The sequence below is a fragment of the Centroberyx affinis genome, unplaced genomic scaffold, assembly GCF_046629955.1.
Source record: "Centroberyx affinis isolate AG114_WGS23_722 - 3 ecotype Tasmania unplaced genomic scaffold, CSIRO-AGI_Caff_v1 ptg007622l_1, whole genome shotgun sequence".
In the NCBI taxonomy this organism is placed as follows: Eukaryota; Metazoa; Chordata; class Actinopteri; order Beryciformes; family Berycidae; genus Centroberyx; species Centroberyx affinis.
This window is the reverse complement of record NW_027283844.1, coordinates 575-13,473: the sequence shown is the minus strand read 5'-3', so window position 1 is coordinate 13,473 and position 12,899 is coordinate 575. Positions and strand designations below refer to the sequence as shown.

The 12,899-nt window shown below is 44.0% G+C and overlaps 1 protein-coding gene and 1 pseudogene across 1 annotated transcript; both read left to right on the top strand.

Annotated features, from left to right (window-relative positions):
• The first annotated feature begins 225 nt into the window (after nt 1-225).
• LOC139639749 (probable phosphatase phospho1) lies at nt 226-2,094 on the top strand (annotated as a pseudogene).
• A 1,358-nt stretch (nt 2,095-3,452) lies between these two features.
• Nucleotides 3,453-12,686, top strand: eftud2 (elongation factor Tu GTP binding domain containing 2; the record flags this gene model as incomplete). Its single annotated transcript, XM_071513897.1, has 22 exons — nt 3,453-3,589; nt 4,495-4,607; nt 4,719-4,881; nt 5,105-5,183; nt 5,719-5,794; nt 6,126-6,191; nt 6,326-6,361; nt 6,833-6,923; nt 7,023-7,105; nt 7,231-7,397; nt 7,620-7,744; nt 7,899-7,962; nt 8,095-8,185; nt 8,302-8,437; nt 8,958-9,085; nt 9,463-9,656; nt 9,755-9,866; nt 9,967-10,107; nt 10,440-10,541; nt 10,801-10,883; nt 11,188-11,274; nt 12,560-12,686. Coding segments are annotated over exons 2-22 (2,253 nt in total), but the record flags the coding sequence as incomplete, so codon positions are not given.
• Nucleotides 12,687-12,899: the final 213 nt, after the last annotated feature.

The following is a 12,899-nucleotide window of genomic DNA, read 5'->3' as shown; positions in this document are numbered from 1 at the left end:
GTAGTTTTGTCTATTTCTCATGTTAAATCCTTCCCTATGATTCTGTCTCCATCACCCCCCCCCCCCCCCCCCCCCCCCCCCTCCCTGTCTATTTATACACTAATGTTTCCCAGAAGGCCAACCTTGGTAGCCTCCACCTTGCGTGGGATGCTGGAGAGCGGGGGAGCAGGAGTGGAGTGTTTTGATGCCACTTGGCAACAGTAACAGGTGTGGCCACAGTCAGTCATGGGGGACTCTATCTTCAACTGCTGTTAATGTCCCACCCCATCCCCCAGGCGAGGAGGAACCCCCGCGATCCAGACGTTCAGAAACATGGCCTCCCACTCGGCCCAGATCTCCTCCGACAAGCGCTTCCTCATCTTCTTCGACTTTGACGAGACCATCGTGGACGAGACCAGCGACGACATGGTGGTGCAGACCGCCCGGGCAGCACCTGCCGGGCTGGCTGAAGGACAGCTACCAGCCCGGCCGCTACAACGAGTACATGCAGCGCGTGCTGGCCTACCTGGCGGAGCAGGGCGTGACCGAGAGCGACATCCGCGCCGTGATGGAGAAGATCCCCGCCACGCCGGGCATGCCGACCCTCTCCAGTTCCTCCGCACGCCCCGCCGCAGACTTTGAGATCGTGCTGTTGTCCGACGCCAACTCCTTCTTCATCGAGTCGTGGCTCCGCCGGGCGGGGCTCGCCAGCTGTTCCACAGGGTCTTCACCAACCCGGCCACCTTCAACAAGGGACGGGCGGCTGGTGCTGCGCCCCTTCCACTCCCACGACTGCCAGCGGTGCCCCGAGAACATGTGCAAGCAGGCGGTGGTGCGGGACTACGTGACCCGCAGGACGCAGGAGCGCGGCCGGCCGTACCAGAGGGTCTTCTACGTGGGCGACGGTGCCAACGCTTCTGCCCGGCGCTGGCCCTGGGGCCCCGGGACGTGGCCTTCCCGCGGCGGGACTTCCCCATGCACCGGCTGATCACGGAGACCCACGAGGCCATGCCGGGGGAGTTCAAGGCTGTCACGGTGCCGTGGGTCAGCGCGGAGGAGGTGGTGCAGCGACTCAGGAAGCTGGTGGCAGAGTAGAAGTGAAGGTGGAGGAAACACACAGAGGAGAGAGATATATAGGGGATAAAGGGGCCAGATTTAGTAATGTAGACCTACACTGCCACACACACATATCAAGAAACTTCGAGCTATATTCTCAGGTACAATAGCCTCACAAGCTGATGATCACACTCACTTCAGAAGCTATAAAACAATAAACTTGTCTGCTCAGTGAATAAACAACATTGTTCCCCCGGCTTGGCTCTGTGCCATCCAGCCCGTGTCTCAGTCCAGCTTCTCACGTTTTGGTCCAGAGGTCACTCTGCAGACAGAGAGGCATAACAACCATCACCAGGTTAATTATTATGGAGACCGGCCAGCTGCCGCTGTCACTGTTATTCACTGTATCAGGACAGTAGCCTACTGATTAATTCAATGCTATGTTATACAGAATGATCCTGGAAGAAAAGGGTATGGTAGCCTAATCATTAACGGAATAGGGTGATAGTGAGTGTATTTTATTTTGTTTTGTTTTAAGAAGTGAAGATCCCCTCATATGCTTCGGCAAAAGCCCTCATTACTTTTTATCAAGTGTTAAACTGGGTCAGTAGGACAATAATCCTTGTTAATTGCCTTAATATGTTAAAAACAAAAATAAATTATGTCCTTACTGTTATGTACAATAATAATGACAACCAACTGATGGGTTGCTATTGAATAATAGAGAGAGCAATAGGGTGTGTTTTATACATTGCACTTCTTTAAATGTCAAGTCTTAAATTAACTACGTAAATTAAATTAGAGTAACACTGCATCTGATGGTAGGTCTGAATACTCAGTGGGGATTTCAATAAGCCCAAAGATGACCAAACTACAGTATTTATATCAACAAACGTGTCAGAGAAGAATCAATATATAATTTGAAAATGTATGAGTATGTTTAAATGTGTATGTTTGTATGTTACTTTGTTTATCCGTCTGTTTTTGTGTTGTTACTTTGTAGGCCAGGCCTACTGAGGAATCTATTAACACCAGCAGGAATAAAGCCATCAACTGAAATGCTGCCTGTGTCTGAATTTACTGTCAAGCCTCCTCATTACACATTACTGACAAAGATCAATTCAGAAAGCATGTTTCTTATATATAACATGCTGCCTTTTGTAACTCAGCTAGCCAAGGCAGGCCACATTTCACACTGAACATTTAATACTATTATACATATTCATCCACCACCAGCCAATCTACCTGTTTACCACTGTCTGATAAGATGCACATCCCCTCTTCCCCGGGGTCTGAAGGTAATAGTTTCTTGGCTAAGCCTCATCTGGCTCTATCCCATTATGTTCCTCCACATGTCGTGCAAAAATGCCAGATGGATGATCTAGTGAAGTGACATAAGACAATGACTGGAATCCATGAGAAGTCAACACTGATTTATACAAATTAGTAAACTATATGTGTAATGATGAATTAAAAAAGTTTCTGAAGTAAGGCTAACATTGAGCGATAAGGCTTGAAGGGCCTCAAAAAGAGAATTTGGGACCGTGGGATTATAAGGTTCCATGTGACATTTGGTTTCCATATTTGGTTTCCCATTTGGTTTCCCTAGTAATGCTCTACAAATAGATCTTCACCTGAGGGTCAAATTTGATTTTTCAAAATGGTTATTTCATGTGTCAATAATGCCAATAACTAAGTTTCTATCTCTGAAAATGCCCACATTTCTAGACATTTACATGCATTTGCTGGCCCTGATCTGGCCAGTTGAAACTATTTCTCAATGTTCAGCACTGTGGGAATTGCATGCAGCTAAACTAACTAGACTAAATTAAACTTGAGTAATGTAGACTGAACTAAAAACCAAACCTAAATTTACCAGACTAAATTATATGAAATCAGACTGAACACACGCAAACACACAGACACAGATCTATATATAGGCCTGCATATTATATATAATTTTGTTAGGCACGTAGACTGTTTATAAGCGTTTCGTTTCACACACACACACACACACACACACACACACACAAAAGAGAGAGATCTAATACAGGCAAATCCAAAAATCTATAGGCAATATAGGCAAATCCTACAACATATATTATTGCCAGAACACCTTCAAGGGTCCTTCAGTCATCCAATTTTATTATGTGACCCACAACTGACATATAGGGCCTACTTCAAATTTGGTATTGGTATTTGGGTTCCAGTTCTTGTTTGGGTGAGAGGGATAAAGCTGTTGATGTCATGGAAAATAAATTTTTGGAAATGCTAGGATTTGTGATAGGATTTAGTTTGCTTTTATGAAAGAAAAGGGTAATTATGCTGTGTACCGAAACGTATCTGTTGTCCACATGCCGCAGCAATAGGGGCGGTAGTGAGTCTCAAAGTTGGATGCTAACCGCCATTAAACGAATAGAGTAAGAGAAGCCGGAACTAGTGCTTCGTGCGCATGGCGGTATTTGGAAAATTATATCTTATATTTTGAATAAACACCCAACTTTTCCCGTGTTTTGAAAGCATATTTGGATAACTACATTGTAACGAAATCCAGGTGAGTGTGTTTTGCATCTTTCATCTTGCAGTCCAATACATAAAGATATCGTTACAGCGTTTAAACTCGGCAACAACGCAACTCAAACGTCGCCTTGAAGTCATTCATTTCAGCGCTTGTTAGCTAGCATGCTAGTCACCTTGCTAACGTGAGAAAAGCAGTTGAGAGTCATTGAAAACAGTGTGCTTCTAAAAATTACGATCCTAAGCGTTCGAGATGTCAGTCTCAACTTTTCTGTACTTGGAAAACAGCTGTAAATTAATTGAAGTGTGGTGGTGCATATATCAAATACAAAGTTAGCATTAGCTTGAGTCTTAAATTAGTTCATGCTAGCTAAACCCTATCCCCCATATGTGCTGTTCTCGTATAGAAAGAACGTCACGCAAAACTTCATTACAAAATCTGGCTATTTAATATTGCTAATATTGGAAATTCGGCATACAAGTGACCCATGTATAAGTAGCACTTATTTAAATAAAAGTTCACTTGTGGAATTGGTTCACACTGCTCGTTACCGTCCACCACGGTGTATTTTGGTGAATAAGATTGTAAGTTTTTAAGTGAAATCTTCGCTGCTAATCGCTGCTCTGTGTATTGGATGCACGCCGAATTGAAGATTAGCTACTAGTCATTCTCAAACGTCTTAAGTCATGTTCTGCAAGCTATGTACTTTTGACAATAAGTATAAGACAACATTAAACTGCTAGATTTTTTACATGGAGTTTGGGGTGATGTTCTCTACATACCAGAGAAAAAGGCACATATCAGGACTAGTATTTCAGTTGTGTGTCATGCATTTGTCTGGTGGCCTTGAACTCTGTTACTATATTGGCTTTTGCTAATGTTAGGAAACCCACTAACATATAAATAACCATTAATAAACAAACTTTCACCCCTTCTCTCAGCTCTCTACAAGATGGAGGCTGATCTGTATGATGAGTTTGGAAACTACATCGGTCCAGAGCTGGACTCTGATGACGATGATGACCTGGAGGCAGAGGACAGAGATGTTGATGAGGTATGCTTCGAGTTCAGCACAAACAGACAATTCCCTGATTATAACTGTTTGTGCTGTGTGTGTGTGTGTGTGCACAAATTTTTACAGTAATAAAACACTTTCCTTGTTAAGGCTGATGAAGATGATGATGATGACCCCGCTGATGCTGATGACGATGTCCCGGGCATGGAGGTGGTCCTGCATGAGGATAAAAAGTACTATCCGACAGCAGAGGAGGTTTATGGGCCCGAAGTGGAAACTATCGTCCAAGAGGAAGACACACAACCTCTCACAGGTCAGAAACAGAGAAAAGTGTGACTTACATTTGCAGATTTACAGTGAAGCACATAGAATGCTATTATTCAATCAGCATACACTAACATATCTGTATTGGTGTGTGATGAATGCTAATATCTCAGAGCCAATCCTAATGTTAAGGTAGACATACTGACAATATTTTTTGAAGAGATTCACTGCAGCACACAATACTGACAATATTTTCTCTCCGCTCCCACCAGAGCCCATCATCAAGCCTGTGAAGAATAAGCAATTCACCTTGATGGAGCAGGAGCTACCCGCCACTGTTTATGATATGGAGTATGTAATCAACTTTTTGCTTGTTTTTTTTTTATTGGATATGAACTCCTGCTCTTTGTTTGCAGTCTGAAGATGCAGATATTTATCCAGAATGTCACTCAACAGTGGTGTTTGTATTGGCTCCTGTATTTCCCATTATATTTCTTCCATTCACATTGTGTTTTCTATTTGAATTGTCGTAGTACATCTTTCACAGTGACTAGGTTTACATTAGACAGCAATAATCCAACTATTGGCCTTATTCTAAATAAGACAATTTTCCAATAAAGCTGTTTACATGGGTTGCGAGTAATAGTTTGATTAAGGTGTATACATGTCTAAAATGCCCTTCAATAATGCGACTAAAATCAGAATACTCCATGTCTTAATGCGATCATGCTTACGACTATAACCTTATTTGGGTTAAGATAATCAGATCAAATGCCGTTTACATGGAAATTTCTATTCTATTACTATTGTCTTACTTGGGTTAATATCAGATTATTATTGTCCATGTAAACATAGTCATTATCATATCCCTCCTTCCTCTTTGCAGATTCCTCGCTGATCTGATGGACAGTCCAGAGCTGATCCGTAACGTCACCCTGTGTGGGCACCTGCACCACGGCAAGGTTAGACACCGCCTAGAGCCTCTGCAGGGCTGGACCCGGCCCACGCCTTATCAGCTGTCTGTCTGTCTGTCTGTCTGTCTGTCTGGAGACGCTGCTGCCTCTGCAGTGGCATGTTGCCAAGGAGCACATGTGTTCTTCTTAAGTTGAAAAATTTAGAAGGACAGGAAAGAAATTTGAAGTGTGTGTGAAAGTTGGAAATGACACATGTGCTACCTTTTCAGTTTCCTAGGCAGCATTAGCTTATTTTTTGGGGCATGTGCTAGTAAAACGGTTGCACTGTAGGTTTATGCTTAATTTATGGGGATCTAACAAATTCATTTATTCCATTCAGACCTGTTTTGTGGACTGCCTGATTGAACAGACGCACCCAGAGATCAGGAAGAGAGATGACGTGGATGTGAGTACTGTTTCCAGTAATTACATCTTTGTAGTTTATTACACATTAAATTCCTTAAACCTCGGTTCCTCAGACATTATTTTCAATGTTTATATGGAAACAGAGACTGACGGGGTGTTTTGTCTCTCTTTCAGCTCCGATACACAGATATCCTCTTCACAGAACAAGAGGTGAGTGTTTTGGTTGACCTGTGGCATAATGATAATTTCCCACTGCATTTCCACTGCATCTTAAAGCACATTGCGTGGTGTTCCCACACATCCTGGAAAGCCAAAAGGTTGTAGCCATGGAAACATGGACAATGAGAGAATGAATAAATTAATAAACTAACATTTCAAAACTTTAGTTAGTCCTGGAAAGAGAGAATGTTAGACCCTTGTCTTAATGATAGATGACAGGCTTCTGCTTTAATATCAGTCATTACCTCTCCCTCATCCAATGTCAACATGCACTCAAAGCAGTTTGACAACTGTTGGAAATGCTGGGTGAACATTACACTGTGGGATACGGCAGGCGGGCTGAATAACTTCCATCCAGGCCTGAGTCCTTGCTCTATTTGATTGATATTGCCCTGCAAAATGATTGCCTAAAAAAAGAGCAGGGCTGCAGATGGTGACTTTTTACCTCGTGTTTTTCCGTAGAGAGGAGTCGGTATCAAGAGTACCCCTGTCACAATGGTCCTGCCCGACTCCAGAGGCAAATCCTACCTCTTCAACATCATGGATACTCCAGGTACTGTGTGTTGGCTGGATCTTTGTTTGGCGAATGCAGTTTTGGGTTTCGGTGTAGAACGGAGGAAAGTGACGTAATGCCTCATGTCCCCCTTCCAAGGCCACGTGAACTTCTCCGACGAGGTCACATCTGGCATCCGGATCTCAGACGGCATCGTCCTCTTCATTGATGCGGCGGAAGGAGTGAGTCACTCTTCTTTCCTTTTTTTTCACATTCTCGCAAACCCCGCGCCCCCCCCCCCCCCTCCACACATGTTGATTCTTCAGCCTTCCCATAATAACAAAGTCCTGTGTGATTGTCTGTCAAGGTGATGCTGAACACGGAGCGTCTGATCAAGCATGCAGTCCAGGAGCGTCTGGCCATCACCATCTGCATCAACAAGGTGGACCGGCTCATTGGGGAGCTCAAACTGCCTCCCACAGACGCTTACTATAAACTACGCCACATTGTGGATGAGGTCAATGGTTTGCTCAGGTAATACTGAAAGAACCCACTGCATCCACAACTAAGAGCCTGGGGAGGGTTAATAGTTTCGTATGATATAGTACACTTAATTTCCTATGCAATGAGAAACTATCTTAACCACCCACGTTGATTTCTTTGTTGCTGTATATCGAATGGCCCCAAGAGCTGTGACACAATCTGAGATAAAACATATGCCCCTGTTTGTGACCGATCACTTCTCTTCCCTCTCAGCACGTACTCCACAGATGAGAACCTGGTGGTGTCTCCTCTCCTTGGGAATGTGTGCTTCGCCAGCTCCCAGTACAGTACCTGTTTCACCCTCGGGTCCTTCGCAAAGATCTACTCGGACACCTACGGTGAGGCAAATCTTTTGCACATACACACGCTCATAAGCACTGGACTGGACACACCCTCCCTCACCTTATACCCTGAGCAGTTATGTGCAAAACTGTATCAGTTTTAACTATGAGAAACAAGGTAAAGGCTAACTCCTGTCTCCTGGGTTTGCAGGTGACATCAACTATAATGAGTTTGCCAAGAGGCTTTGGGGAGACATTTACTTCAACCCCAAAACGTGAGTAGCTGTTTTGGACTTCACCAACAGAATCACTAGATATTATTATTTGATACTAAGCGATCTTCTCCCTCCCCCTCTTTCTTCTAACCCATCATTTCTGTCTTCACGGCTTTTCTCCTCTCTGTTCAGGCGCAAGTTCACAAAGAAAGCTCCAAACAGTAATTCCCAGCGCAGCTTTGTGGAATTCGTCCTGGAGCCCCTCTACAAGATCCTTTCGCAGGTTTGACATGTCTAACGTTTTATTCATATAAATCCTACATCATACACAGCGGGTAAATCTGTCAGGATCCTTTGTGACTGTATGACTGAAACTCTCCCTGTCCTCTCTCTCTGCAGGTGGTCGGGGATGTGGACACCTCTCTCCCCAGGGTTCTGGATGAGCTGGGGATCCACCTGACCAAAGAGGAGCTGAAGCTCAACATTAGACCCCTGCTGAGGCTTGTCTGTAATCGCTTCTTTGGAGAGTTCACTGGTACGTCCCCCGTCGATAAGTTGCCTGCTCCGTCACGGAAAGCTCTGTTAGATCTCTGTTAGTCACGTTTTCCATGGTTATTCTCCCTGGGCCATTACAACTGTGATTACAACTTTTTGGCTTACTTGCCAAGGACTGGTAAACTAAAACATGTATCTGCCAAGAACCATTTTTACCAGCCAAAATAATCCTATCTTTAACCCTAAATCTACCCATTGTCATATTTTGTGTATAGAATTGTTTGAGAAAAAGGGCCTCAAAGTTTGCCGTCTATTTTGAGACATTTATTCAAATATATTATAGATATCATTTAAACATAACATAACATACAAACATTAAATTTCCAGTCTTAAATCCCCTTTGTACTCACTGCTGCAGAGTCTACCCGAGGCGCCGTATCCGCCTGGTGCTTTACTCGATTATCTGCTCATAATGATAATTGCAAACTGAAGGTAAATGGTCACGGTTTTGGTAAATGTGATAAATTAATCTGAAGTCGAGCATGGAACTCTCCCCGCAGGCTTTGTGGACATGTGCGTGCATCACATCCCATCACCACAAGAGGGCGCTAAGAATAAGATAGAGCACAGCTACACAGGAGGCCTGGACTCAGACCTGGGGGAGGCCATGGCAGAATGCGACCCTGATGTGAGTATGACGGAGTGGGAACAACAGACTGGTTTATGGGCTGGCGAGAAGCAGATCCACTGACTTAACTGCTAATTGGTGGAATCTGTTTCTAGTGGAAATCAATAGTTTCATTCCAGCTGCTCCTGCAAATTAAGCCAGCAGGCTGTTTTAATTGGCTTGAAATGAGTGAGCTGTTAAAAAAGCCACTACAAGACAATGAAGGACATTGATCACAATGTTCCAAGTTCCCTTTTTAAAGTCTTATTGCCTAAGCCCTATTAAAGTCGTATGAGAAGAAATGTTACATTCCAGCGGTAAGACTTTCCTGTCCTATTTCCCATCCCTCTCTCTTATCCCTCTTTCCCGCTCTCCTCCTTCGCCTCCCTCGCCCTCAGGGTCCTCTGATGTGCCACACCACCAAGATGTACAGCACCGAGGACGGGGTTCAGTTCCATGCGTTTGGCAGGGTGCTGAGCGGGACCATCCAGGCCGGCCAGCCCGTCAAGGTTTTGGGAGAGAACTACACCCTTGAAGACGAGGAGGACTCCCAGGTCTGCACCGTGGGACGCCTCTGGATCTCAGTGGCCAGGTACACTCAAGACAGATTTGATTTTCTGTTGTTTCTAGTAATAGAAAGTGATGTTTGTTTGCGTCAAGTCCTGCCATTCCTTCCTCCACCCTTTTCAGATACCAAATTGAAGTGAACCGAGTGCCTGCTGGTAACTGGGTTCTCATCGAGGGCTGCGACCAGCCCATCGTCAAGACCGCCACCATCACAGAGCCCAGAGGGAATGAAGAGGTGAGGAGAAAAAAAAGATAGAAGTGCCTTTTGAGATCTTAGAAAAACATTACTTTATGGGGAAGAGTGGGGATTCAACTCTCGTAACATTTTGTGCCAGGCTCAGATCTTCAGGCCGCTCAAGTTCAACACGGCGTCAGTCATCAAGATCGCCGTGGAGCCCGTCAACCCCTCCGAGCTTCCCAAAATGTTGGACGGACTGAGGAAGGTCAACAAGAGCTACCCTTCTCTCACCACCAAGGTACATACGTCAACCCTCGCTCAAATGGGTCCCCATGTTAATCTAAACAAATTGGTATCTTAAGGTCTATCTTAAGTCCTTGCTATGTTAGGTTCCCAACACTCGTAAAATCCCTGCAGTATAAACTAAATAAACCATTGTGTGCTTCTAGGTTTGAAGTCTCAAGGGAGAGTAGATTTTGTGCAATTAGTCTGCCCAGTAGCCCTCAAAATTAGTTTTGTCGACCAAAGCAAATCCAAAACCACCATTACAAAAGAACTGATTTTTAAGCAATAATTCAGCAGCTACTGATGGGCTTAGATTATGACTGACCATGTGTGTGTGTCTTTCAGGTGGAGGAGTCTGGAGAGCATGTCATCTTGGGCACAGGAGAGCTCTACCTGGACTGTGTCATGCATGACCTCCGCAAGATGTACTCCGAGATCGACATCAAGGTAATTTTTCTCACTGCTTTCTCATTTTAAAATGTGGGTTAACTCATGGAATAGTATTGTAAATACGCAATAATACACCATAGGTATTCAATGAATCTCCCTAATACCTATTGTACATTCAAGGGTGTAACAGCACACAAAGTGCACAAACGTAAAGCTTTTAAGAGGCAATTATTACAAAAAGTTGTTTGACCTGAGGTTATTGCACTGGAATAAATCATGGGTTTTTTCTGTAATTATGCTTATCTTCCCCCCACAGGTTGCTGACCCAGTTGTGACTTTCTGTGAAACAGTAGTGGAGACATCATCACTCAAGTGCTTTGCTGAAACGCCAAACAAGAAGTGCGTGCCAAACATAACATCTTTCCATTTTTGGCGTTTAGCTGGTGCTCTTATCTAGAGCGACTTACAATAAACGCAATGTAGAATGAGCTTAGATCATCTTCCCACACTTAATCTGCTCCTCAGACTTTTCAAGTTTTGACATGGACCGCTTTTTAGACTGCAAGTTTGGATGTTATATTTCTTGTTGTGAAGTTAAATTTGTGTACTGACTTGTGTCTGCCCGAGTCAGTCCTTCCCTCTGGCTGAGTCGCTCCCCCCGTCCCCGAATGATTGATTGACAGCTGTGTGATTTGATTGACAGGAATAAGATCACGATGATTGCAGAGCCCTTGGAGAAGGGACTGGCTGAGGACATCGAGAACGAAGTGGTGCAAATAACATGGAACAGGTATGATCTAGCAGCGTGACCAGGCGTGTCCACACACACTCACACAACATTTATTGATCTTTTAATTAATCGAAATGGCCGTGTCAGTCAAGCTGTGTTTTCCCTTTCATGTTGAATGTGTCCGTAGTTTTACCCCGTTTCCCTCCTTGCTCTGATTTGGTACAAGGCTTATTAATATCTCTATGTTTCACTGCTATTTATCCCTCCATTAGTGGTGAGCAGGCATGTAGGAATGGCAATTGGTTCTTTAATTAAATTCTTTCATTGGAGAAGGTGGAGGAATTCTGTGATGCCCAGGGCCGAAGTAGTAATTTAAAAAGTGCAATAACTTGAATTGTAGGTAATATACATTTGAATCCATAGATGTGTTAACTTAATTTTCTACTAGTTACCTTTCATAGACCACAAGGTGTGTCTACTCTGATGTGCCTGTTGCAGTTCCTTTTTCAGTTATGGATTTGACAACCATGTGCCACAGTTTGATAACAGTAGTGTTTTAATTAGGTCTTCTCTAGTGCTCTGTTCATTTGGCTCTCACGTACTTTGCTCAAAGTCAGACTGAAATCAAAGCAGGAAAAATATTATTTTAATCATTTTTCGAGAATGGATCCTCACCAAATTTTAAGTTTCACACTTCTATAAGACATTGCTGCTTAAAAACCATAGGATGCTACAGATGCGGTCAGTGTAACATCATGTGCCATAATTTGAATCCAGTCAATCAACCAACAACACAGTCCATCAAATGTTGATTTGAATGTTCAGAACTGAAGTGAACACTTTTGGTAAAACAAAACTCGAACAAAACAAAGTCTTTGTTTAAAATGTTCTTTTAAATGATAGATGTAGAACATTTCTATATTTGAGACGAGCGTAATGGACATGATGCTTTTACAGCCTGATAACCGTTCTGTGCATCGTATTAAATACATGCTCTCTAAATAGACATCCTTGGTATTGATCCTATCCTATGCATTGAAGCATGCATTCAATTTCCCCATCCCCATTACATGCAAGAACATGCAGGGTTTTGTGTTCTGGCGGTGAGCGGCCTGCTCTCAGTACTCAGCTCATCTGTGAGGCCATCTGGGCTCAGCGTTGCCAGCATGGTGCAGCAATGCCAGAGACGTGACATTCTTCACACACCATTAAACTGAACCTTCGCTCTATTTCTCCTCTTCCATTAACCCCTCTGCCCCCCTATCCACCAATCTCCATAATGTTCCAACCGCTGTAATGTCCTAACCTTGTTTCAACCAGTCGCTGTCCTGTTCCCTCATGGCAGGAAGAAGCTGGGAGAGTTTTTCCAGACAAAGTACGACTGGGATCTGCTGGCCGCTAGGTCTATCTGGGCCTTCGGACCCGACACCACGGGACCAAACATCCTCGTCGACGACACCCTGCCTTCTGAGGTGAGCTGTTGTATCAGCTGGGGGGTCGGACTACTGCTAAGCTGGGCCGAGGGTCTGTCTCTAGAAAGGTTTAAACTGATGTTTTGTGTTCATTTGTAGTAACAGAGCTAGAATATAAATGTAAAGTGTCAGATCTTGGACACCTGCTCGGTAGGAGAAGTGCAGAAAGCTATTGATTAGCTGCTTGTCAGGACCTACTCCGAATGTCTAGAG